Source organism: Neophocaena asiaeorientalis, unplaced genomic scaffold (genome assembly GCF_003031525.2).
Source record: "Neophocaena asiaeorientalis asiaeorientalis breed wild unplaced genomic scaffold, Neophocaena_asiaeorientalis_V1.1 scaffold190, whole genome shotgun sequence".
In the NCBI taxonomy this organism is placed as follows: Eukaryota; Metazoa; Chordata; class Mammalia; order Artiodactyla; family Phocoenidae; genus Neophocaena; species Neophocaena asiaeorientalis.
In genome coordinates, this window is record NW_020175017.1 from 5558378 (window position 1) to 5585950 (window position 27573).

Below are 27573 nucleotides of genomic sequence, written 5' to 3' on the forward strand. Positions count from 1 at the left end.
AAAAAAAGTTTTAAAGAAACCTGGATCATAAGGTAAACAAGGGAATAATAGAAAACACAGTAAAAATTCAGGGGATGCAAAAGAAAATGAAACAGACATTAAAAGATAAACATTTGAAAAAAATAATTGGCATATAGGAGTCAAAAGACGTCCTATTTATAATCATTGGTATTCATCCCCAATGAAGAAAATCAAAACAATGAAATAGAGAAAAATATTTACACTGAATTCAACAAAGATTTTCTGAAATCTACATATTGAAAATGCACACTCTGTACTTGATAACTTTGACCCCAAAAGCTTAACTCTAACACATACTTTTAAGTAAAAAAACTTTTCACTTATGGGCTTCCCTGGTGGTGCAGTGGTTGAGAGTCCGCCTGCCGATGCAGGGGACACGGGTTCGTGCCCCGGTCCGGGAAGATCCCACATGCCACGGAGCAGCTGGGCCCGTGAGCCATGGCCGCTGAGCCTGCGCGTCTGGAGCCTGCGCTCCACAACGAGAGAGGCCACAACAATGAGAGGCCCACGTACTGCAAAAAAAACCAAACCAAAACAAAAAACTTTTCACTTAAAAAAAATAAAAACTTTGGTTATCCTGACAAAAAGAAGTCACCAATAACTAAAATCAGGTTTGCATCAGGCTTTTGACACCAACATATGCAACACCAAAAAAATAGTGAAACAGCACTTACAAAACACTCAAGGAAAGAAAAAATGAGTCAAGGACTCTAAACCCAGACATGCTGTCATAAGATATAAAGGCTGCAGGCTAACAGCTGTGAACGTGAAACAATTCAAGGAATATTGTTCTCATGAACCCTTTCTCAGGACTCTACTAGAAGACTAATTTCAGACCACAAAGAAATGATTGGTTAGGAGGGTAACTTTGGCAAAAAGCCTGGTGATGAGAATTAAATATATTTAACTGAAGAACTAAGACTAAACGTGAAATAAAGGTAACAAAATAGTATATGCAAATATTAAATCCTCTGGCAGTGTAGGAATGACGAAACACAATAAAACGGAAGAATACAGAGAGTGGAAAGCAAGCTGACATGACAAGCTGACAGAACAAGCTCAAGCATATTTAAGGATATAAATATAAACATTTTTCAAAAGAGCATAATACTAACTAAAATTGACTAATAGATGAGAGGGAGAAATAAGGGAGGAAGAGATTAAAGGGTCATTTTATTGTTCTTCATAGAAGAGAACTAAAGAAATAAGGAAGTAAGGGTACAAGGGTGTTTTCATAAAGGTCATCACTAAAGCAAACTGTAAACCTTCCTAAATATTAGAAAAACTCTGAAATTTTAAAATAAAACAGACCACAGAATAAAATATTTTAAATACATGTAAACAGAAAATATGATATAAAATAACAGAACTAAGACCAAACATATTGACCGTGCCAAAATGTCAATGGGATATAACCCACCTATTAAAAGATAAATATTTTCAAATTGTCATCTAAACCAAAATCCAGCTCTATGCTGTATAAAAGAGACACAGCTAAAACAAAAGATTCTAAACACTGAAAAGGAAGGACAAAGGACTATCAGGCAAAAGCAAACCAAATGAAATCAGAGGTCAGGATCTTCACATCAGATAAAGGAGAATTTATTCCAAAGAGAAACAAAGAAGAGCATTTGTAATGCTGAAGACTACAATTCACAACACAATGCATATGTAATATGTATGAACATCTATACATGAAATAGCAGCAATTTTCATAAAGCAGACATTACAAGAGATGTAAAGAAAACTATCTAGGGCCACACTAATTATAGGATACTTGAATAAACCTTTCTCTGTCCAAGATAAACCAAATTAAAAAAAAAAAAGTATGGATATAGACTAATTATACTCCAATATTAGAAAATATAAAAGCCCTTCCTCTTGAACATTTTAAGTGCCCTATTAATTTATTCTTTAGTCAAAGGAGAAACAAAATTTCAAGTGCAATGTTTTGGGAAAACAAAAATAAAAACATTAAAGAGCAAAATACAGGGGATACTGCTGAAAACAGTACCTGGGGAAAAAGCATAACCTTAACAATTTATCACAATATAAATGAAAGGGTGACAATAAATGGATTAAGCTTCTGACTCAGAAAGATAGACAAAGAACAAAATAAAATTGAAGATGAACAAAAGAGTGAATATAGATTTAAAAAAAACAAAAAATAGCATTTGAGTCATGCAATGCATTACAGTTCAAATAAAATAAATTCAAAATATAAAAAATATCACCTAATAGCCCAACACTTTCATTTCAGCCATTCTGAATTAAGGTCCAAAAAGATTAAGTTGTCATGAAAACCAGAACTAACAGACATATCTCCTTACTCCAGTCAAGTGCTCATGTGACTGAAACTTAGCAAAGGTAGAAATTAAGACGAGTTAGATAATCACATCACGAAAGAGAGTCTGGAAGGAAGTCTGACATTTGGCTAAGTGGGGGCAAAGAGCAGAGGATTCCAGGCTGGAAGCTGGTGACAATGGATAGCAAGGCGACTGCCGGCACTCAGAGAAGTCCAAAACAATGTTTACTGGACAAGTGCTGAGTGGCTGATGATAAAGAGGAGAAAAAATCCATAGAGGTGTAAACATTTAATAAATAATTATAAACATTTTTATGAAAGAGAAAAAAATTTTCAAAGAGCTAATGAATAAATTAGCCTGACATATAAGGATTGCATTTTGAAACTATATGTAGCAGAGAAAGCATTTACGGTCAAAAAGAAAATGTTAATGAAAACTCACATTACCTGGGAAAACTGTCTGTGGTGAAAATAGATATTTCCTGCATTAAAGTAAGCCAGCGAGTACGTGGGGTTTAGAGAAATTGCTGCTTGATAGTCTCTCATTGCATTCTGTTGTTGACCCATAAACTCATGAATCACACCACGATTTGTTAAGAATTCTGCTCTAGTATTGATCTGCAATATAATAGTATGAGTATTTAGCATCTGGGAATAGTACTTATCTCCAATTTCATGTCTGCAAAAATGGACGTTATGAAATCTCTTTGTGGGAAACTAGTAATTTTACAGGGCAGGTGAAACCCCATTAGAGCAAATATTTTGAGAGACAACTCCGAATGAAGTTGGTTCAGTGTCAACACTTTATTTGGTTGCAATAAAACAAATAATCTTAGTGCTCTACTCAGTTCCTTTGCAAAGAATAGATGTAAGGGGGAAAACGCTCATCTGTTTAGCTCTGTTAAAGATTACAACATCTACCTAAATTTACAAAAAAAGAATCCAAAATCTAGAAGAAAAAAGGCAAATTTTCTGTCACTGCATTTTTTATTTGCCATTTCGCTACAGAAGAAGCTGGGGATTTACACTATTCTTTCTTTAGTTCCTTGAAACCCAGAACGTTATTTTATTTTTTGCATTCATTTTTTATTACACAATAATACTGATGTATCATGAAACTATAAATTTGCATTTACTGAGAGGAATCAACATTTATTAGGGATTTGTTTTTAAATTTTTTAAATGCATTAGGTTATAAAACTAGTAAGCTATAATAACTCTTTAGGAATCTCCTGGGGAAAAAATACAAATATTATTTTCTTTACAAGTCACTTTTAGAAAGCAACAGAGAACTTATTTGATCTTACTCACTGATGATGTTAATTTAATGCTAATGATAATATAATCTGAGTGGATTTTTACCTTTATGGCAGCATTTATATCCTGAATTGCAGCAAAATTATCACCCATCTGAAGAGAGACCACAGCTCTTCCTTCATAGGCTAGGTAGCTCTTCGGATCAACTTCTATGGCAATGGTAAAGTGGTTCCAAGCTTTCTGGAATTTTCCTTGGGCCTAAAATAATTTTCCGTTTACACCAAGTAGGAAATTGTCCATATCATGACAAATGTTTATGATTCTAACTTAATCAAATAAAGACTTTAGTAAGGGTATATTTATATTGTGCTTAATCTAAGATATTTTAAACAAGGAAGTAGGCAATACTGTGAGTGCATTCAATTGACTGATTACCTCTGAGCATTTATGCTGAAATTTTAATTAACTGAAATAAATCTAATTGTCAGAGCCATCTCTTATACCAGTCTTGAACAACATAAAATCTTCACCACGACGGGAAACACCAATGCTTCTGACAATCACCACAAATTTTACACTGAGCTCTGCACACACAGGCAGGAATTGTCTATTTGCTTGGCATTGAATCTCCAGTTATACATACTATACATAATAAAATAAATATGTGTTGAATAAGTAAATGAATAAACTGATGGTATAAAGCCTATTTGATAAATTGTACCAGCATCACACATTCCATGAAAACTGCATGCAAATCTACCAAGCAGGTGTTTACACCAACCTTAGCGCCAACTGGAAAAAAAGAAAGAAGGTTAGGAGAGGACACTGTTAACAGAATGATATCAGAGTATTTCCTAGAGAAGGCCATTTGGCAACTAAATACCTCATCACAGGAAGGCAGTGAGTTGATAAATTCAGCACAGTCCGGGGACTGTCCTTTATTCCTGTGGGTTCAAAATCCCAACTTGCCAGAGCCTCAGAAGCGGACTCTCACATAAACCAAGCAAGCCCAGTGACTCTTGCATAAAATGAACACGAAATATAACTCATAAGTTAACTAGACATTGTTCTTTAACCAGTAAAGCTTCTCCCTCACAGTAAATTATGTGGAAACCAACATCGAATTGAACAAGGAATTGAACTTGTCTGTTCTGACAACAATTGTTTTGCTCACTTCCATAACTCTAGTGGTAGGCACATAGTAGGGGAATCTGTTTCATATTTGTCCAAGAAATGGTCACTCTTCCCCCGAACAGGATTTGATGGGCCTCTCTAACTCTCCTTTTTCAGTCCTTCCTTTCCTGATTCAAGTCTTCCTCACACTAATGTGTTTTTCAATCCTCCTTCAGGTTGATATATATCAGTGAAATCTTCATAAAACACAAATCTGATGTCACTGCTCTGGTGAGTGACATTCACATTTTTCACTGACCTGGACCAGTTAAAAAGACCTTCACCTCCAGTCATTACTCAATTCAGTCGCATCCCATACCACTCTCCCCTTGTCCATAACATTCCATCCCCTTGAGCCCTCTGTCTCTTTCTCACAAGACTTTATAATGGGCTGTTCCCTCTCTCTGGAACACAGTGTTCTAAGCCCTAACTCCTAGTCCTAATTCTAGTCTTTTACACCTCGGTTTAAATGTTAATTTCTCAAAAAGCCTTCCCTCACCCCTAAAATGAAGCTAGGTTCCCTGGTTATAAGTTGTCCTAAAACCCATCCTTTTTCTTTGTTGCACTTATCCTGAATAGAATTAAATAATTATTAATAAGACTGCTTGGTGCTTATCTCTCCAGTAGGTAGTAAACTCTACAAGAAGAACCAGCGTATTTTGGGCACTGCTGTATCACTAGGCCTAGATCAGTTCCTGTCCTATACTAGGTGCTCAGTAAATCCTTGTTGAAGGCAATGAATGATGCTGTTAACACATTTCTTTTGATTACAGTAAGTTCTAGCTGTTTTAGGAGTCACCCTGTCTCTAAATTGACTTTGCAAATTTCTACTGTGATCAAATAATGGCTAATTTTATGTTTAACACTCATAAGGCAATCTTACTTCCCTTATTAATCAGTTCTTGGGCATACCTCACTATAACCAAACCCACAACCACCTCCAATATTATTAATCTTAGGTCAGCCAAATTCACTTACTTCTAAATGAAAAAAAATCAACTTTAATGACAGATTATTAATAGGAATTTCTGCAAATTACCATAATTTAAACATACTTTGGACCACTGTTTAAATTTTTTAATATTAAAAGGGATAAAAAGATTATTCCTTTCCTTTTCATGGAAAATATAACACATCTAGCACTTTATTCCACGAATACCACTACATCTTTTGTTAGTGCACATAGCTCGGTGAGTGCATGGGTCAGGTCAGAGTGTCCCAGAAATCACTCAGAGACCTGTGTGACAACACAACAGAGCAACACCCTTCCAACTTGCTGGAAGGACAAATGCCTGGTCTCTTGCCTTCCGGTATGTTCTAATTCACTGCCATTTGGAAGATGACCTGAATTCAGAAATCTCTATGCAGTGGTTGTCTGATCCATCGCATAGATCATACATTGTTTATTCCCTTTAGCTTTTCACTAATTTAATAGGCCAAAACCTATGGAGCCCAGGTATAAGCTAGTGAAACAAATTTTAGCCAGGTTCTTATATGTGAAACTCATCAGGCAAGTTTAAAAGTTGTCTATAAGTGTGGTAGGTATAAGGGGGTGAGGTAGAAAGGGGTGCAGGCGTTAAGGAAACTCAAGTTCAGAAGATCCTCATCTCACTATCACACCAGGTCCCTGGGTATGCTCTCCAGGCAGGCTGCCTGTAACTCATCAAACCCCTGCTTCTCACTGCTGCTCTGAATACGAATAAGAAAAGAAAGGTAAAATGTTCATAGCCAAAGAAATATCATGTATCCCCATCACCACTAACAGGCCAGATATATTCTTTTTCTTGCCCAAAAGGTGCTTCCGTGGTAAAATGTTGTTATACAATATTACCTGCAAATTGTAGCCTAAACAAATTCTGGCTTTTGTATAGACTGGATTAAAATGCAGTGCTTTCAGAAAGTCCTTCTGTGCTTGTTTGATGGCCTCATCATGTCCATATTCCATGTAAGAATTTCCCCGTCCGATGTAAGCATCCAGAAAACAGGGATCAATTTTCACAGCCCAGGTAAAGAAATTGACAGCTTCTTCAAACTCTTTATTTCTGAAAACAAATTAAAATATTGATGCTTTCTGGTGAATAATCTAACTGCTTTCCTGTATATAACCTCTTCATAAAGAAATGCATTGACCCTTAAAAAACTTAATTTTTATTATTTTTATTATCATAAGAACTAATTGTGTAAGTCCATATGACCTAAGGAAGCCTGATGGATTCTTTAAAGATATTGGTAAAAGGAAAGAGGGGAGGTAAGAGACATTTTCATAGCAGAATATGTTGGGATGACATGCTAGAGTTCTTTTTCAGAATTATAAAAATCTGAATGGCCTTCTTGAACCTGTTTTTAACAGTTATCAGTGGCCAGTATAGAAAGACATATGCTATTATTTATAAAATACACTATTTAAATCAGATTAAAATAAATCCATTGTTATTTATTTAATATGTCCTTTATAATGAAAGGAGCTAAATTTTTATCACATGGGAGTTCTTACTTCAGATCTTCTATAAAGGCAGCCCATTTCATCTTGGACACCAAGAGAGGAGGGGAGAAAAAGAAGTAAAATGCATTTTATTTATTAACTTGTGAATATATGTGACTAAATGATAACTCTGTCTCTCTATCTTCCTTAATTAGTCTCCTATGGTGAGGAGAGGGCTGTTGAAGGAATCGAATATTCCCATGTCCATGGGTATATAAAGTCACTTTTCCACTTCACGTGCATATCTAATAATTATTTTTAATATCAATTAATATGGAGAGTCTAGAATTTTTTTTAATAGAATGAAGGCACTAACACTGAATAACTGCTTACTTACCAGGTACTGTGCTAAGTGCTTTACATATGCGATTTTACTTAATCCTTCCAACATTTCTGTAAGCTTGTTATAATTTTTTATATTTTATAGATTAAAAGAATATCATGGCTCAGAAAAGTTTGCACATAGTAAATAGCATGCTAAGATTGCACTGAGCAAATATCTGGGACTCAAACTCAGGTGAGCCAGACTCCAAAATCCATGCTTTCCCACAGTCATCTCTAACCACATTCTTCACCTTTAACATACTTGTAAATTGGTGCACAAGAGCCAGTGAGCTGATATCTCAACAGTGTAGTCAGAATAAAGCCTTGGAGTTCAAATCTAAGCCCAAACATACAAATTAATAGTAATTTTTCAAAACTGTTAGAAGGATCAAATGACAGCATGTGAAAAACCTTTAGCACAGAGACCCTCCCCCAATAAAGATTATTATCTTCCTTCCATTCTTTTCATTACTTCTCAAAAAGTTTTCAAATTTTTATGAGATGCATCATTACTTTGCTAACTTTTCCTTTGTAAAATACATGGAACATAGGGTAACCGTTCTAGAAACTACCATCTCTTGGATATTACTCAGCATTATCTTTTAAAATACTGTTTCCCAAACCTCAGCCCCTCCTCTGTGACAGTTGCCCTATGTTCCACCTACACTATCGTTTACTTAGTATTTTTCTTTAAGTCAAGTTACTCTTTTACTTAAGTGAATCTATTTTTTAAAATAACTTAATTTCAACACCACAAATACAAAATCAGTATCTCATGCCATAAACAGAAGGCAACCATGAAAATAAATAAATATTGGTGTTGGATAGTGTGGTCTGCAGAAAACTAAACCTGAGAGCTGTACCATCTATTACAAAGTGTGGGAAAGATGTTAAAGACTAACTCTTAGCTGACACCTTCTCCTTGATGTATTCAGAAGGTTTGAGAAAGAATTCACTTTGAAACTGAAAAGCAATTCAGCTGCTCATAATGTGATTCAATATTTCTTTAATGCTTGTGCACACCATGAAAAATAATGGAGTTACTCGTGATATTTGCTCCATGTTTTGGCAAACACTACCCAAAAGCATTCACCAAGTATTGTGTCAGAAGATCACCCAAGAATCAACAGCGAAGCACCAGGAAAGCCTGGCCTCTGACGTTACAAACAGGGCAAGGTTAACATTCACATACGTAAGCCAACTGGTATCTTCTGAGTTCACTCTGTGGATTCTCACTAAGAAAACATGGGCTCCCTTCCCTCAAGTAGTTTACAATGAAACTATCCTCCTCCTTCCTCATAACTAGCACTATTTGAGAAGTAAAAGTTCACTGAGTATGAGGTCACAATGCTTGTAGCCACTTTCTCACTGTAGTACAGGAAAAATTCTAGCATAAATAACAAATTTTTTATCAAGAATAATTACACAGTAGTATTCCTGTATAAAAATGCATTTAGTTGATAGGTTTTGTTATGCTCAGTATTTCTATCTATGGATAGTGAACTACTTACTTATGATGCATACCTATGGTGACCATGTAAACTGAAGTTTACAGGGCAACCCCAGCTCTCTCATATTTTTCCCACAAAACATTGAAATGCTTCTGCTATATTTACATCCAAATTGTATCATACACATTGCTCCCCTCTTACGCAGAGGGAGATTTAAAATCCTTGTGAGTACATATGCCGATACATGGTTTATAAAACATAATCTCACCCTTTGAATAGTCTAACCAATTTAAAAAGAAAAAGAACAAGCAATGAATTGAAGCTATTTTTCTATACATATCTAGTTATCAGCACTAATGTTTAACGAACATCTAGTCTGTTCTGACTAAGTAAATAATCATTAAACCTTAAACCTGGAAAGGGATCCCGAAAGCTACTTGGCAAGCTCTTCAAAGCTGATGATAACTAAAAATCAAGTCCAGAGGAGGTGAGAGAGCCAAAGCCAGAGACTCCCAAACCCCTCCACCACTAGGAAAAAAAGAAAAACTCCATACACACAACAACTTCATTTTTCTGAAGATGTGTGTATCACACAGTGCCCTGCAGGTTGGAGCTCCTGTTAAATAATCACATGGTAGTTAGACAATGAAAAAATGTGGCAGTGTCTCTTATATCAGGATACAGGTTCACTGGCACATAAATTGCTAAACATCAATTACACAAATATAAAAGTATATTAAATTAGTTTTTCTAAAACAAAAATTGTTTGTATAAATCTAAAATAACGTGATCACTGACGGAAGGTGCATGCCTCTCATTATGGTGTCTGTTAACTAAGAATCGTGTGCTCAGCTTGCAGGCTAGGCCACGGACACCAAGGCCCACCTCATTTTCCAAATTAATCACATAGGTGACCAGATGTTCCCTACTGAGTTGTACAAATGAATCATAAATACCTCCCAAAACTAAAGAATGTGGCTTGCAGAGTCGAAGATTCAGAAATATTTTATACAAATATAAGAATGGTAAAATAAATGTGCTGAAGTAAAAAATGGACAGAATATGTAACTCTGAGCCACCAGGCTCTCCCTCTGTGACATTTTTTTTTTAATCTTAAGGTAGCTTTCTCAAAGAGATCTAAAAATTAACTCTACCTTAACACCCTTAGTGATCAAATTGGGCAACAAGTAGGATATTCAGCCTAAGGAATGTTGTCTCCTAGCAACCACAAGAGTGAGAACCAGAGATATACAAAGGCACACTTCAAAAGTCTGCAACCCCACGAGTTCAAAAGATCAAAGCCCTAAAATTTAAAGATTTATTACTTTTTAAAAATTTTCCAAATGGGAGAATTTTTACTTTCTCCACCATAAGACGCCAATAGTGAATCTCATTATTTACAATCCATGCTGCTGTAGTAATAGGTTATAGCTCACCTTGAAAAGCAAAAACATTTTTCCTGAAATAAATGTAACCAATCACTAAACACTCCGCATTGTTAAATTCAGTAAAACTGTTAAAACACATGGAATTGGGACTATGAGTTATCAGAGCTTTACTGTTGATTTAAATTCTACTTTTATTAAAGGACAATAGAGATTCTAGCGGGATGATGAAAGGTGGTTGTTTGGAATTGCAAAGCAGTATCAGCTTAAGGAGGATCCACCATATATACCCAGTGATTACATTTCATAAAAGAGATCAGGAACTGACACACAGAGAAATTTACTGACTCTAATAGTTGCAAAACATCGGAATGAGGTTGAGAAAAATTTTGGTGTCTATTTTTAGTTTTAAGAGAATTCAATGACCTCAGACATTTTTGGCCTGCACTCGCCTACCAAAACAAACACATCAGTCATCGTTATTCCATTTCTTTTTAAGAATGACAATTACTTAAAAAGATAAATTGTACAAAGGTTGCTGGATTAAAATAGACAATGGTGTGACTGTGTTTTGCTGTCTGTATAAAATTAAAGGTCCGAGACCAGTTTAGGCCTTTTAACCAAAAACGCCTTCACAAGTTTCAGTTATTATACTACTATGTTCATGAAATTTTAAAAATCTAATTCTCATAGGGAAATGTACCTGTACTAGCTATGTAATAAAAGGGGAAAAAAAGAATTTCAATTTCCTAAATAATTCAAACTATGTTTTATTGTCTAAATTGTATATTTACACAGCCTAGTCTACTATCCTAATTTCCTCATCCAATTAACTGCTATTGTTTCTCTCATGAAAAATAATGCTGTAAACTATTACTTAACCAAATACACTTTATTTCACATTAAAATACTCATGTGCTGCATTTCTATGCTTTTAAAAGCAAAGTGTTAGAAATTAATTTTTAAATGTCAAATGTATGTGTAGAAATGTAAGTATTATAGTTAGCAAAATCAATCTACTATACTCTAATATTATCTCAGAGTAAATTTTAAACTGACCTTCTTCTGTATTATAGCCTCATATAACTGTTCTTTTCTCCCGTCTATAACTTACTTATTTTTACAATAATACCAGAAACAGGTAATAATGTTTTAAGTAATACATTTTTTGTAGATTTTATTATACCTTGTAGATACTTACTGGTATTATTTTAATCATTTTTAGATTTAGAAATGCTTTCTAAATGTAAAATTTTCTTGGAAATATAATATTTTTCTAAATCAACCTCTCTTCCAAGAAACAGGCTTTTTAAAAGTTAGTTCCATTTTATGAACAAAGTTAATAACTTTATTTTATTCTTAGACATTTCAAGTTACGCATGATTTCATTCTGTGTATTACCAAGGTCCTTTCCAATAAATGGGCTTGAATCAGATGGATACTCGCAATGCTCTGATGCAGGTATTTACTTGCTGACTTGGCTAAAATAGTTTATTAGTAGGTAGAAGAGTGCTGATACAGGGATTCTTTGTGCCTCTCTCCATTTTTGTACTCTGTCACTTCTACAATATTCTCCTGTTTCTTCTATTCTTCTATTATAATTATAAATCTGATGGTCTCACTTGCTCTCACCTCAACATAAATTGCACCCCATACCTGTGATAGCACATGGCAGTAGCTTGACAAAGGCTCACATCAGTCTTGCTTATCAGTGCAGCTTGTTTAAAATCCTGAAAGAGTTTAACAAATTTTTGTTAATTTTACAGCATTATATTTTGTGCTTTCTTAAACTTCCTTCTAACATTGATTCTACCGTGAATAAAATTTACACAAGCATTAAAATATACATCTTCTTAAAACCCTTATTTCTTCCTTTTAGTATCACATATAGAGCGAGAACAGATGGAGCGGAGGAAACCCATAACCAAAAACTCACTCAGAATCTTGCGCTACTGTCCACTTTTCCTGTGATTTTGCCTGGTATTATAAGGAGGTATCAGGTTTACTTTCTTTTTATTGTTTTTTCCCAGTGAACACCACCAGAGACTACCCTATCCAGACAGAGATAGAAACTTACCTGCAGAGAACCTTATGACTATAGGACAAACAGGCACTCAGGCCCAGGGAAAGGGCATAACTGAGCCTCTATGTATATTAACTAAAGCAGCTGCTACCTTTGCAACCCACACTTCTAGGGGAAAATGTGTCATTTTATCCTGAGATCCTAGAGGCCTCCCAAGAGGGAGCAATGGAAACGCTAACCACAAGATTTGAAGTCAGGGCAGTCAGCTGGGGTGGACATGAATGGCACTGGGGAAGAGGTTAAGAGAACTAAAAGTGCTAAGTCTGCCAGAGATCCTGCCGCTGTGGCACCAGAGACACAGTGTCTGAAGCTCTTTAGCTTTTCAAAGCCCTACATAAACAACTGAAACCTGAAGCAAAATAAAAACATCACTAAACTGAAATAAATAAAATATCTAAATATCTACATATCAAAAGATCATGTCAACTGCAATGAGATATATATGCATATTTGTGTGCGTACATATATACATAAATTATGTGAGACTGATTTCAATGTTTGCCATAAAATGGGAAGGAACCTTCCGAAAGTAAGAGTTCAAAGCCTATGAAAGAATAAAGACGGCTCTGGTTTTTCCCAGAGGACTGCTTCAGCGAGAATCCTCTTGGGCAGTTTTGGTTGTGAGCTCACTTGAACAAGCTAGACTGTAGAGAGCACTCTATCGTCCCCTGGAGTGACCAAAAGAAACCCTTCCAGACTCCCTTCTCATTTCCAGGAGGCTGGGACGTGGGCATTCTACAATCTTAAAGGGCAAGTGTCAGAGTTCTGGTTTCAACCCAACAAGGGAGGACCCAACCGTAACGACAGTCTCCCTCCTCCCTCCCCTCCTCCATCCCTTTCCCCTCCCCCTCATCCTTCCACAAACCTTCCTTGGCTGTACTAGAGAGAGGAAGATGGCTGTTTTATGGGGGTAGAATAAGTTTTCTGCTAATACTGGGGGTGGAAGATGGAGCAGTACAGTCAAACTGAGCACTCCTGGATCCTACTGGAGGAGAAGGGTATTAGTCACAGACCCATCTGAGAATATGGACTCCCCACTTAGATTCCCAGCATATTTTGATACTAAATGGAATTATTTGTTAGAAAATAAGAAATGTATTGTCTAATCAAATATGCTACCAGATAACTCCCGTAGGAGAATTTTTTTTTTTTCTGAAATGGGGGCAAACTTACAGTGTAACTGAGATTTATTACAAACATTCCCATTAATTTTGGGAGTTATAAGGAGTGACCACAAACTTAAAAGGCTGAGAATACCAAGTTTAGTATTATAATCAGATAAAACTTAAAAAGTCAGCTTGACTCTATATATAAAATCATTATGATGCTACATGGTAATTAGACATTATCAGCAACAGACACAAGTGATGACTTAGGATTACTCAGAATAAAGCTAACTGCAGTTTTTATGATTTTCCTCTTCTGCACTAGTTTTATTTCTAATATGGATCATAAATAACAAACCACACAAAGTCACTCACATACAAAGCAAATTCCCTCCACTCCCTTCCTTCTGCTGATGAGTTTATTTGTAAGACTCTTCACCTGCACCGTCTTCCTGTGTGTCAGAGGATGCGCTCTTGACCTCATCCTTCCCATCTCTGGAAACTTGCTCCATCATCTTCTACTGTCCTTTGTAACTTTAATCCTTTTCTCACCACCCCAACCTAGTATGCCTTCCCTCAAACCTGCCTGCCCGCAAGCTACACATGGCTTTGTCTTTCTAGTTCCTGTCACTACCAATCTCTGAAAGCAGAGTCAACACTCACCATCTCCATGTCCCCAAACGCCATCAACTTCTTGTTGTTTAGTAAGTCCAATTTCATTTCGTAATTTGAAAACTGCCTCTAAAGGCATTTTAAAATTTATTTTTATTTTTCTCAAAGTAACTCATGTATCCAGGGTAGGGTAGAGGGTCCAATGAAACTAGAAAACTCACAATGCTTACAGGGATGCCCTGTGCCACCTCTCCTTATCTCTGAGCCCTGCTCCCCAGAGTCAACCATTTTTACATCTTGCTGTTATTTCTTCTGCTATTTACCTCTGAATTTCTAAATAACATGAGTATTTTATCATGTTTAACTTCCAACATAGGATAGAACTTAGCTACCTTACACCATCACTCCACACACCGCCCCTTCTTCCACCATCTCCATATCCCTATGACAATGTGTTTATTTTACTCTTTATTTTACTTCCCTCAAGTGTAGAATCTTTGGCTACCCACTCATATTTAAGTTTTAAAATCGGGAATGGTAGTTTGGGGTGTCTGGGCACCTCTTCTCCACTATCTTTAACCTTGTGGGATTATGTCCTTTTTATTCCTTTACTGTCTTCCTGGTTTTCAAGGGGACAAAGAAATAAACAAATGTTCTCAATCCAACAAGCTTAACCATTAACTTCCTAAACAATTCCAGTTTAAATGCCGCACTCTACTTCCCGTGTTCTTATGAAGATCACACAACTATCAATTAACTAACATGTGTTCAGTGCTCATCCTATTTGACCTTTCTGTTAATCAATCATTCCCACTAAAAATGTTTCCCTGGTTAGGTTTTAAGACTCTGCTCTCTCTTGGTTCTGCATTTAGCTCTCTTATTATTCAGTCATATATTACTTCATTGGTCTACCTCAGCCAGCCACTTTTTAAAAATTTTTCAAGTTAATTTTTTAAATTTACAGAGGGGAGAAACATTTTTTTTGCTTTTAATTACAGGCATATCTTGTTTTATTGCACTTCGCAGATACTGCACTTTGTACAAATTGGAGGTTTGTGGCAATCCTGCCTCAAGCAAGTCTATTGGCTCCATTTTCTCTAAAAGCATTTGCTCACTTCGTGTCTCTGTATCACATTCTGGTAATTCTCACAACATTTCAAACACTTTCATTATTATTGTATTTGTTATGGTAATCTGTGATCATCAGTAATCTTTGATGTCACTACTGCAAAAAAACTACAGCTCACTGAAGGCTCAGATGGATGGTTAACATTTTTTATCACTAAAGTATTTTTTAATTAAGGCATGTACTATTTTTTAGATATAATGCTATTGCTCACTTAATAGACTACAGTATAAACATAACTTTTATATGCACTTTTATATGAAACAAAAAAAGTCACTTATTGCTATAATTCCAAGGCAGGTCTGTAGTGTTTGCAGGGCATATTTTTTTTCCAGCTTTTTTACTTTTACCTATCTATATCTTATATTTAAAGTGTGTTTCTTGCAGTCAGAATATTGTTGGGACTTTTAAAACATTCTAATCTGGCATTTTCAATATTTCAGTTGGTGTGCTTTGACAATTTCCATTTAATGTAACTACTGATAAGGTTGAATTTGGGTCTACCATTTTAGTATTTGTTTTCTGCTGGTCTCCTCTGTTTCTGTTCCTTTGTTTTCTCTTTCCAGACTTATTTGGGATTATTTTAATTTTTTAATATTCATTTTAATTAAAATACTCTTTTTGACTGAAGAGGTCACATTTGAGAAGAAACCTGAAATGAAAGGAAGGTGTGAACCAATAGGAGGAATATTCTACACATAGGGAACAGCTTGTGTGAGGACCCTGAGTCAGGAAGGGAGCCTGGCATTTCCAAGGAATAGCAAAAGGCCAGAGTGGAGTAACCTGAGTGGAGAAAAGAAGAACGCTGACAACAAAGTCAGATCAGTGAGCAGCAGTTAGGTCACTAGGGTCTTGGTTGGCCATAGTCAAGAGTTCAGATTTTATTCTAAGTGTGATGGGGAGTCACTGGAGGGTTCTTAGCAGATGAATAACTTGCTCTGCTTTATGTTTTGAAGAGACCTCTTTGGCTGCTGTGTGGAGAACAGCATGTAGAGGGAAAAGAGCAGAAGCAGAGAGGCCAGTTGGGAAGCTACTGCAGTAATCCAGGGGAGAGAAGGTGGAGGCTGGAAGGAGGACGAGAGCAGTGGCAAAAAATGAGAAATGACTGAATTTAAAATATGTTTTGATAGCAGAGCTGACCACACTTGCTCATGATTTAGATGTGGGATGTAAGGAAAGAGAGGGATCAAGAATGATTCCCACCAGACTATGAGCTCCTCAAGGACTGGAAATCTGTCACTGATATTCGTCTCCATATCTTCAATGCCAATGTCAGTACCATGCCTTGTCTGAAGGAACACAGGATTTGGAATCAAGTGAGACCTGAGTTCAAATCTTGCCCCAGTACTTCCTGGCTGACTAAGACTTGATTTAACCTCTTTTGAATATCAGCTTCCTCTTCCATAAGTTACAATCATAAATTGTGCAGCATTATTGAGAATCTGGCAGGTAGTAAGTGTGCGATAACTAGAGTTAATGTTGTTCTTAAATACTAAGTAAATACTTACTAGGTGGATAACACAGGCCCTGCATTTAATTCTCCAACAGCTGAGGTCTTTTGCTTCCAACCCCCATTTTCCTCACTTTCTCCACCCAACACTCTTGCCCAGAGTTCCACAGATTTTTGCCTACACCAAACAAAGCTTCCCCTACCTGAGGGAATTCTGAACGGTATACCTCAAAACCAAAACCTAAGGGAGTTCAACTTGAAATTACATTTCATCATAGTGTAAATTGCCTAGAATACAGTTTCTCGGACACTTCCTTAATAATAAGTAATTTTTTGGGACAGAATCTCAAAAGATGACTCCAGAAGTTGAAAAATAATATCAATACAAGGAAAATTGTGAATGAGAAAGAGCACTAAGCAGCAAAGTAAATGATACATAAATCATTTTATTGTTTGTCTGTAGCTAAGACACTCCCTTAGGGGAGATGATAGTCTTGATATTTCATCAATTCGGAATTTTTTTTTTTTACATATTGGCTATTTATCTGTATTAAAAACAAAGTAAAAAAACACTTTTTTTGCAAAGATTCTATTAGTCATTCAAAGTATTTCAACACAATTCTTGCTAAAGTTGAATTATTGCTCATTAATATTGCCATTTGTTATCAAGAAAAACTTTTTCACTGGTTTTCAGAAGTGAACATGCAAAATCAAGTGGGTTCATTTTTACAAGTAAACAGAAAGGTTTACCTCTAATGCAAAACTGAACTGCTCTAGTTCTGTGTAGATGAGTCCACGATTAATAAAGGCGTTTAACATCACAGTTTCTCCAGCATCAAGGAGAAGCACAATTCCATAATCTGTTAATGCCTAAAAATGAAATAATCACTTACAACTTAAAGTCAACTCTTTAGAGCATTACTGCATTGACCATGGACAAACTAGTACCTCATAATTAGTTCTTTAATGTGACAAAATTTATGGCCAAAAATAATCATTTGTTAGATTTAAAGGTTTCCCTTAATTAAATACTGTGGATGTTGCTCCCTCCTAATAAGCGGTGTGCACTGCGCTTGCACTTCACATGTTATCTGTGAATCATCTGTGAACTACTTTTATTGTGTATGGATTGAAGCGGGGATGCAACACCCTTCCCCAACTTAATAGTTTCACCAAATGACTGTTGACATTAAAGCAGAGCACTTGTTACCTTTTGAAATTTAATTTCTTTGTAGTGATTTATTGTTTTCTTCACTGAAACCTAAGTTTTATGGAGGCACAGATTATCCATTTTGTTCACCATTGTAAAGCCAGTAACTAGCACCATGCCTGCACATATTAGGCATCTGATAAATTTTTGTTGAATGAATAAATCATAAAGCAATGAAAACAGATCTTAATAAAACTAACAAATAAGCACTTGTTGGAATATAACTTCAATATTCTCGGTTTTTTTAAGATATTAGCCTAAGCTGAGAATCAACTCAGAGGACCTCTCTCCATTTTTTATCTTTTTTTTTTTTCATTCAATGAACAGCCAAGTTTTTACTGGTCATCTACTCTGTACCAGGTACTAGGAGCATCCCAAATTTGGGCTGGAGCTGAATCTCTTAATTCATTTTCCTTCTGAACATTTTGTCCAAAAGAGCCATACAGTTTCATCAGAAAAGGCCCAAATCATATCATATATGCCTGTAGCACATGCTAACTGAAAATGCAAATAAAATAGTATTTTACTATTTGCTTAGTGGTTCTCCTCTACTATTCCATGATTGGGCACTCAAGCATCTAAAAGAATTGTACAATTAAATATCCTATGTGTATATTGTGGCATAACTATAAATAAACATTGACAAGGCTGTAAAAATCATTTGTAACACTTGTAAAACAAAACAGAACTAGAATGTTTGCCATTTTCCTTTCACAGAATCACAGAATTAAAACCTGTATATATATCAAGATGCCTTAGAAATCCACTAAGCAACTGAATATGTGACACAAGAGGAAAAAAAATCTGAGAAATGAGATTTCATGAAGGTCACAACGAGCAGGCTTTGTGTTTTGCCTCTGCTATTATTACTAACCTTTCAGCCTTGGGAAAGTTACTTAACACTAAGCCTCAGTTTCCTCATCCACAAAAACGGGATATTAATAATTCATCATATTATTGTAGAAGTCCACTTTAAAATGTTTAGATTATATGTTGGTAAAGCATTTAGCCCAGTGCCTGTCACACAATAAGCCCTAAATGAGTGGTAACTGTTACTGTTTTTATTAATATAAGGTGATAGGAACCAGAATTCACCTTTTCTAGTTTTTATGAAATCATATCTTGGGAGTGCATTTTCTGCACAAAGTACTTGGGTTTCCTCATTCTTTTTATGGCAGGATATGAAATCATATCTTGGGAGTGCATTTTCTGCACAAAGTACTTGGGTTTCCTCATTCTTGTTATGGCAGGAATGCTGAGAAACGGGTGGAGGTAGACAAAAGGGAGGAGGTGACACTGTAAAATGACATCTGGTCCACATGCTGGAGGTCAGATGGTTTCACAAAGCCACCTAAAGACTGTTAACCAGAAGCAAACAAACCTGCAAACACCGATACAGGTCCCTCTTCCCTGTGTGACTTGGATGTGTTTCTAACCTCATCTGTAAAAGGAGCCCATTGGATGAAAAGCGTTGGGTACCTGGCAGCTCTAAAATAACCAATATGTTCTTATTCTAGTTAGGTTTCTATTTACGTACATAGTTTTTCGTTTTCTTTATTCATGGAGCACTAGCTCTGTTACACATAAGAGATAACAAAGATAGTAGTTCCCTGCCCCCACCCAGACCACTGTTCGCAGTTCAGGGTTACCCAGAAGAGGCAGGAGTCGGGGTGGGGAGGGAGCTGTCAAAGATACCTGCTGTGCAGGTTACTCTGATAAATGATCCTTTAATTAGCTCCTAGAATGGTTTACAACAGCCTGTGTTAAAAATTAGTTATTCATTTGTCAACATTTCTGGAGGAAACCTGATAATCCGGTTACCAGGAATTCTACATCCTCTTAGAAACAATGTTTCTCAACTTCTTCCTTCCATAGCAAATAAATTACTAAATTTCTAAATGTTTTAAACAGATTTAACTTTCCAAGTTTCCAGGAGATTGTGGGAGTGTGCCCACACACAGCAGCAGGTACATGATGCAATCTTTTAAAGAATGCTTCATTGACTATGGAAGTGGATAGAAACAAGGAGAGGGAAACAAGTGGACAGCAAAAAGGGAAGCAAGAGATTGGACAAAACACTGAGAAACTACTGACCTGCTCCCCAGTGAGGGATCCTGACTGAAAAAGAACCAAACCAACAAGGAGAGAGTGGAGAAGGGGTAAGATTAAAAAATATAAAAGAAGGCTTACACTGGTAGCATCTGCCTCAGGACAAATAGAGAAAAAGGTTTGCTGCAGCCATCAGTTAGGCATTCAAAATGCACAGATAATCCTGGTCACTGGTCCCTGAGCTGGAAACCATCACTCAAAATTCCCTGCTGCATCTGTGGTCTGACCACTGTAAAAAAAAATACCTCCACAAACTATTGTAGTTAATGTTGAGATTTTTTTTTTTTTTTTTTTACCCTGCATCGGCAGGCGGACTCTCAACCACTGCGCCACCAGGGAAGCCCCAATGTTGAGATTTTGAAGCAAACAATATTGCTAGTGATCACTGCTTAAAAATTCTGCACACATTTATCAGTAGAAACATTTTCTCTAATGAAAATTATGTAATACATTTAAATTTACATGGCCTTTAAGTGCTTATATAAAAGCATTGTAAAATTAATTTTTCATTTGACATTGCAGAGATTGTATAAGAAAATTTGGTAAGCACTAAAAAAGAAAATAAATATTCTTTGAAATGGTTCTTTGGTTTCTCAAGTTTTATGTGTATTTCCACAGAATTATTTTTCCAAAATTGTAACAAAAATAATAAGAAAATACTTTACACATGCCTTAAATAAGTTTACAAATGCTTTAAAGTGTTGTTTACTAAGATGGTCATCTTACCATTTGAAGTTCATTTATCTTGGTGTAACATAATGCTCTGTTATAAAATGCTATATAACTGTTTTTATCCATGTTGATAGCTGTAGTTAAATCTGTAATCGCTAGTTTGTAAGTCTGTAAAGAAAAAATAATTAAGTGAGAAGGGTTAATCATAATGGACTGAAATTTAGTTGTACAATAAATTCTTGATTCTATCAGAGTTTTGAGAATACTCATTTAACCATTCTGTGTATCATCCATGAAATTAAGACAATCAAGCTAACCTTTCACAGAATTAATTAAGTCCCTTGGTAGGAACTGCTATAGTTTCTCTCACCTGCAAATAAAATTCAATATATAAACAACTTAAATGATTATCTTATTTCCATTGTTGCTATATAGCAAGGAAAAAATTAAATTTCTTATGGATAAAAGAGAAGCAAGCCTTATTCATCCAGCAAACATTCACCAGAGCTTGCTTGCTTCTGTCACTCTCACTGTCATATCATATAATAGTCATGTTTTCTATCCATGTTCTCTTTTGCTTCTCTTTGATACTTCTCTGATACCTTAGATCATCCATTTATATAGATAGTAATTTTCATGGAATTAACAGGTAATGCAAGGTCTTACCTTTGCTTTAAGGTATTATTTGCAAAATATTTCATATGAAATGGCTACAGAGAAAGTTCAAAAAAGAAACACAGGGAGAAAAAAAGTATTCCTTGAAGCATCAGATATCGATAGTGTTGCTACACCCAGTAATTTCCATTTAGGAACCATAAACTCAAGTAACGATTTTGTTCTGTGTGTATAACTGTATTATTTAAAATAGTAAAATAATACAAAATTTCAAACAATCCAAATGTCCAACAATAAAGTGGCTAAAAGTACACTATGGTGGAATATTATGCAGTCATTAAAAATGGTATCTTTAAAGATTAAATATAAGAAGCAGGGCACAAAACAGATTATGTAAGTAGCATAGTCACAATTTTGGAAAGTATATATTATATTTTATTAAGAAAAAAAGACAAAATTCAAATACATCAAAATGCTCTCAGGGGGCTTCCCTGGTGGCACAGTGGTCGAGCGTCTGCCTGCTGATGCAGGGGACACGGGTTCGTGCCCCGGTCTGGGGGAAACCCACATGCCACAGAGCGGCTGGGCCCGTGAGCCATGGCCACTGGGCCTGCGCGTCCAGAGCCTGTACTCCGCAACGGGAGAGGCCACAGCAGTGAGAGGCCCGTGTACCACAAAAAAAAAAAAAAAAATGCTCTCAGGAATCACCATTTGATGGTGGGAAAACAGGTGAGTTTAATCTTCTCCTTTATTCCTCTATTTTCCAAATTCTCTACAATGAATATTACTTTCCTAATAAAAATACATAATCAGTGCTATTTAAAATGCAAATGTCAAAAATAAATATCACCATTTTATGAAAAATTATTAATTGAAATCCTCTTGATGTACTGTCAAAGTGTAACACCTTCTACGTAGTTCTGCCTTCATACCATGGCAATTCTCTCTCACAGAGGATAAAAAGGAAGTGAGTTCCTCCTTGGCACCCGAGCAGCCACCCACTCTAAAATACCAGAGAACAAGGTAGGAAATTGCCTTACCTTGTTGTAGTATTTCAGAACGCCTCTGTAGACATAGGCACGCACACTCTGAGGATAAATTTTGATGGCCTCATTACAACTCAAGATTGCTTTGGAGTATCTGCCTTTCAAACCATAGTAGGCTACTCGACTTAAATATGCCTTTTCAGAGAAAGAGAGGAGGAAAGCAGGAACAGATATTTTAGTAAAAGCATCAGTTCTACCAAAATACATGGTAGCTGGAACAAATTTATGCCACCCAAAGATGGTATAAAATATAGACTTTTTGTCACTCTCTTTTATTAAGAAAATTTCAAACATACAGAATAATTGAAAGAATACTACAGTAAACACCCATATGCCTACCACTTGGATTCAATAATTATTAAAATTTTTCAATTTTGTTGTATCTATTTTTTTCTGAACTATTTGAAAATAAGTTGTAGACATCATAAAACTTCACCCCAAGTCTTCCAGTATGCATCTCCCATGAAGAAGACATTCTCCTACATAACCACACTACCACTGTATATCTAAGAAAATTAATAGTATTTCCCTAAAATCATCTAATATTTCATCCATATTCAAATTTCATATGCTTTTAAAATCAAGATCCAATGGAGTTTCACCTATTGGATTTTGTGTTGTCTCTAGTCTCTTAAGAGGTAGGAATCAATGTGACAGCAAAACAAGAAGTAAAATTAATAACACAGTATATAAAATAATTATTAATAGGTACATTAAAATATTTATAATATTTGTATAACCACAATTCACGAAGCACTTTTACCTATATAATTTCCCTGTTGGAAATCATATTTTTAGTTCAAGGGGAAATACAGATATATGGATTATTAAAACTGCTGAAAAGTAAGTAAAACTAACTGTTGCTAACTAATAGCAATAACATTTAAAGATTTAATAGTTTTAGCAAATTTAACACACTTTCCAAACCACTGAAATTGTTCACTTAAATACCTGGTAATGTTTTGGATCAAGGGTAATTGCACGATTAAAATCCAGGATTGAACTATCCTTGTGGAGTTTTACTTTACAAAGCCCACGTTGATAAAAGCCTTCTGCAAAATCAGGATCTGCTTTCACAGCTTTTGTAAAAGAATCAAAAGCCTAGAAGAGCAAATCATGTAGTGAGTAGAATGTATTAATTTAAAATGTTAATACATTACAGTATATAACTATTGCTGAAAAGTTTTCATTTTAGTTTTTGGTCATTTTAAATATGTTTCTCCCAGCGAAACTTGTGGAGCAAAAAAATTTATGAACAAGCCAGATTTATTATTTTAATTTACAGGTTCCCTTACTCCCAGACTAATGTCTGCATAGTCCATGTTGTTACACACTTTCAGAGGTGTAACTTTAATCATTATTCTTCCTGTTGTGTTTCTTCAAAGAAATCACAATTAGTACATTTATTTTCCATGTGGGCCAGCAGATATATGGTTACAAAATTTCAAAGCAATGGAACTCCAAAATTTTTCCTAATATTGTAAAGCAAAGCTTGTCCAAAAGGGCTAAAAACATGAAAAATATTTGTAATTAATCTTATATTTATTGTAATTTCTTACAATAAATGGAACAACTAATCAAGTGCAACTCTTTTTTAAAGTTATGAAGATGCAAGTTTCAGATACTGTCCACCCCTATGAATATAAGGACTGGAATGGTGTGTGTGTGTGTGTGTGTGTGTGTAGTTGTGGAACATTCAAAAATAGCCAATGGAAAATACGTATTTATCATATCATTGAAAATTTTGAAATGGAGAATTCTGTGAAATAGCCAAATACTGGATAAATACATAGTAATTGAATCAACTGGTTTTCAATGAATCTCGTTTTATTCTGATTTGAATTGCTCAGCTGTCAATAACAGAAATCAAACAGTGTCCTAATCATTTTCCATTTATTCTACATTACACTGAAGCACTCAATATAAAGTGCTTACAATTTAATAAGTAAATTTATACTAATGTGAAGAAATTTTGATATAATAAGTTCTTACAATTAAATTTGTTTAGTGGGAAACATGCATTAGTCTTCCAAATAGTGTTGACAAACAGGCATCAATAAAATGTTTGAATAAATAAAACAATGTAGTAGGTTTTGCAGGGTGCAGACTGCCTATAGTAAGCCAAGCTTTATAAGAAGCTTTGGTCTAGTCACTCACTGTTTAGGTAGCCTTCAGAAATGGAACTGAATGCAAGGAAACAATTTCTAAAACCATAAAATACCTATGCTCTTAAATACACAAAATACCAGTTGTAAGTTGCCTTCCTCCATGTAACAAAGACCCAAGTGATACAGACAGTCTGATGAAGCTGCTACGGCATTTCGTCCTTTATCAGAATGAGAGAAGATATCCAACGCCTTTTTAAACATTCTCATGGCTTCCTATAATGATTTTTAAAAAAAGAGAGGGAAGGGAATGTTTTTTTCTAATATTTATTTAACACAACAGCCTTAGATGTTAAAAGGAATCCTGAGCACACAGCCCTACTCTCACTTCACAAGAGGACACACAGACCTGGTAAAGACAGAGATCTTGTCAGTGCACCCAGAGGGAGGACTTCTGACAGGCAGGAAATCTGACCCACCCAGGTGCCTATCCTACAGGCAGGTACGTAAGCAGGGTTACACAAGTGGACTTTTGGAACTATAATTTTTAAATTCTAAAGGGTATTTTCTCGTAGTCTTAAATCAGACTAAAATTTATAGACCAATTTATGACCAACTTCCTAGTAATTCTCCTGAAGGGAATGCCAGGCAGCTATTAGGTAGTAAAAGTTCTCCACTGATAATATCTGAGGTTGTTGTAATCAACTTTTATTTTGTCCTGCTATGCTCTCAAGGGGGTTCCATTGACACCAGAAAATAAACTAACATCAAAAATTACCCATTTAAACTATTCTGTCAAAATAGTTGAAACTCTTAATGAAAAAAATTCAACTTTCCAAATAGAAACGCGTTTTCATAACTAGCTACTCAATGTATTTACCTAATATATAGAAATACAGCTACTTGTGACTCTTTAGCCCACTTTCTTAATTATATTAAATTGCTAAAGAAACAATGAGGTTGGGCTTCCCTGGTGGCGCAGTGGTTGAGAGTCCGCCTACCGATGAAGGGGACGCGGGCTCACGCCCTGGTCTGGGAGGGTCCAACATGCCGCGGAGCGGCTGGGCCCGTGAGCCATGGCTGCTGAGCCTGCGCATCCGGAGCCTGTGCTCCGCAACGGGAGAGGCCACAACAGTGAGAGGCTCACGTATCGCAAAAAAAAAAAAAAAAAGAAAGAAACAATGAGGTTTAACTTGGATATGCTGTGTCCTTTGTGCCCACCCTTAGTTTACATCACATGTCTAAAGCTTACCTCAACATTCATCCTTCCAGCCTCACTCTCAGCACATGCCTTTGCAATAGAAAAAAATGCATCACCTTCTCAATTTCCCTCATTTTTACTATTCAAAGTCTCTACATCTTCTTCATTTCCATCTTTTTTTCTCCTGTCTTTGAATGGTTTCCTTTCTTCTTTTCAGAGCTAACTCCTCAAGCTGTGCCCTTGACCCCAACTCCTTCTGTCCTGCCTTCTGCTTTTGGATCTCTGCCCCTTCATTGCCTCCTGGAGTCCATAAAGTCTTCCATCACATTTAAATTAAAATGAACACATCTTCTCTTCCTCCTCTAGCTGATGTCCCACCTCTCTTTCCTTCACTACTCTAAAAAAGTAGTGGACACTCTCATAGGGCAAATGTACATTCCAAACACAGTACCGTGGCAGCCGTGTGGAGAAAAGCTTGGAAGAGTTCAACACTATTATATAATTCAAACAAAATACAAATATGTTCTGGACTAGGATAATGACCAGAGAAATAGAGAAAGGAAGTGGATTTGAGAGACATTTAGAAAGTAGAACCAAGAGAGCATGACTATTGATTGGGTAGAAGAGGGATCCAATCAAAAGTGACTTCAGGTTTCAGGGAGGTTAAAGTAAATTTAAGATTATTCCAAAGAAGGAATTTGATATCATAAAGGTGTCAATTCTCCCTAAAATAATCTATAGATTCAATACAATTCAATCAAAATTCCAGCAGGGTTTTAAAATCTTGACCAGCTGGAAGGGTAAAGGCCCAAGAATAACCAGGAATTTCCTGGAGAAGAATATGGTGTGGCAACTTGCTCCACCAGATGTCAAGAATTACAATAAAGCAACAGTAGTTAAAACATTGTACTGTTAGGCCAGGGATAGAAAAATTGACCAAAGGAATAGAATAGAGAGCCCAAAATCAGATCCACACATACATGAAAGGTTATAATAGGACAGATGTACCACTTCAGATCTTTGGTTTAGGAGAACATTTCAATAGATGATACTGGAACATTTGAGTATCCATATGGGGAAAACTGAAGTTTTATCACTATATCACATTCAAAAATATCAATTTAAGGTAGAGTGAGGTCTTAAATGCAAAAAGCAGAATTTTTAAACTTTTAGAAGAAAATATGGGAAAATATCTTTATGACCTTGGTGTAGGGAGGGAATTTTTAAACAAGAATTTTTTTTAAAGCTGTGACAATAAAACAAAAAAAGATATATTCAACTACATTAAAATTAAGACTCTCTGCTCATCAAAAGACATCATGAAGAAAATTTTAAAACCAGCCACAAATTGCAAGAGGATACATGACACACATGTAACCAACCAAGGACTAATACACAGGACTTATTTTTTTCAATGCCAAAAATCAATATGAACAGGACAAACAAAAATGTGTACAGCAAATTGATAGAACAGGAAGTATAAACATATAAAAAGATACCTCAACCTTTGCCCAAACTGAGAAATGTTAATTAAGACCATAATGAGACATTAGTTTTTATCCACTGAACTGATAAAAATAAAGTAGACAGCACCAGTTATTGTAGAGGATGGAGATCAACAGGAATACTCATACACTACAAGTGGGAGAATAAATTGGTACAACCCTATGGAACAATGTGCCATTTTCTTGAAAGTTAAACATTTACATTCTCTACATACCAGCAATGTTAACAGAAGACATGAAAAAGAATATTACCCTTACTCTTAAGAGGAAAAAACACAAAAGAAAATAACCCAAATATTAATTAACAGAAGAATCAATAAATAAATGGTATGGTT

General features: G+C 35.6%; 1 protein-coding gene across 1 annotated transcript in view; it reads right to left on the reverse strand.

The window, feature by feature from the left end:
- Positions 1-27573, reverse strand: part of TTC6 (tetratricopeptide repeat domain 6) — a 192908-nt gene that overhangs the window by 6157 nt on the left and 159178 nt on the right. The window contains exons 22-30 of the mRNA XM_024762076.1: positions 24674-24808; positions 23379-23528; positions 22422-22562; positions 20821-20934; positions 17526-17645; positions 12055-12128; positions 6588-6798; positions 3689-3841; positions 2774-2944 (exon numbers count right to left, since the gene is read on the reverse strand). Of these exons, the coding sequence (XP_024617844.1) occupies positions 2774-2944; positions 3689-3841; positions 6588-6798; positions 12055-12128; positions 17526-17645; positions 20821-20934; positions 22422-22562; positions 23379-23528; positions 24674-24808 (1269 nt within the window). The remainder of the gene's footprint in view (positions 1-2773; positions 2945-3688; positions 3842-6587; positions 6799-12054; positions 12129-17525; positions 17646-20820; positions 20935-22421; positions 22563-23378; positions 23529-24673; positions 24809-27573) is intronic.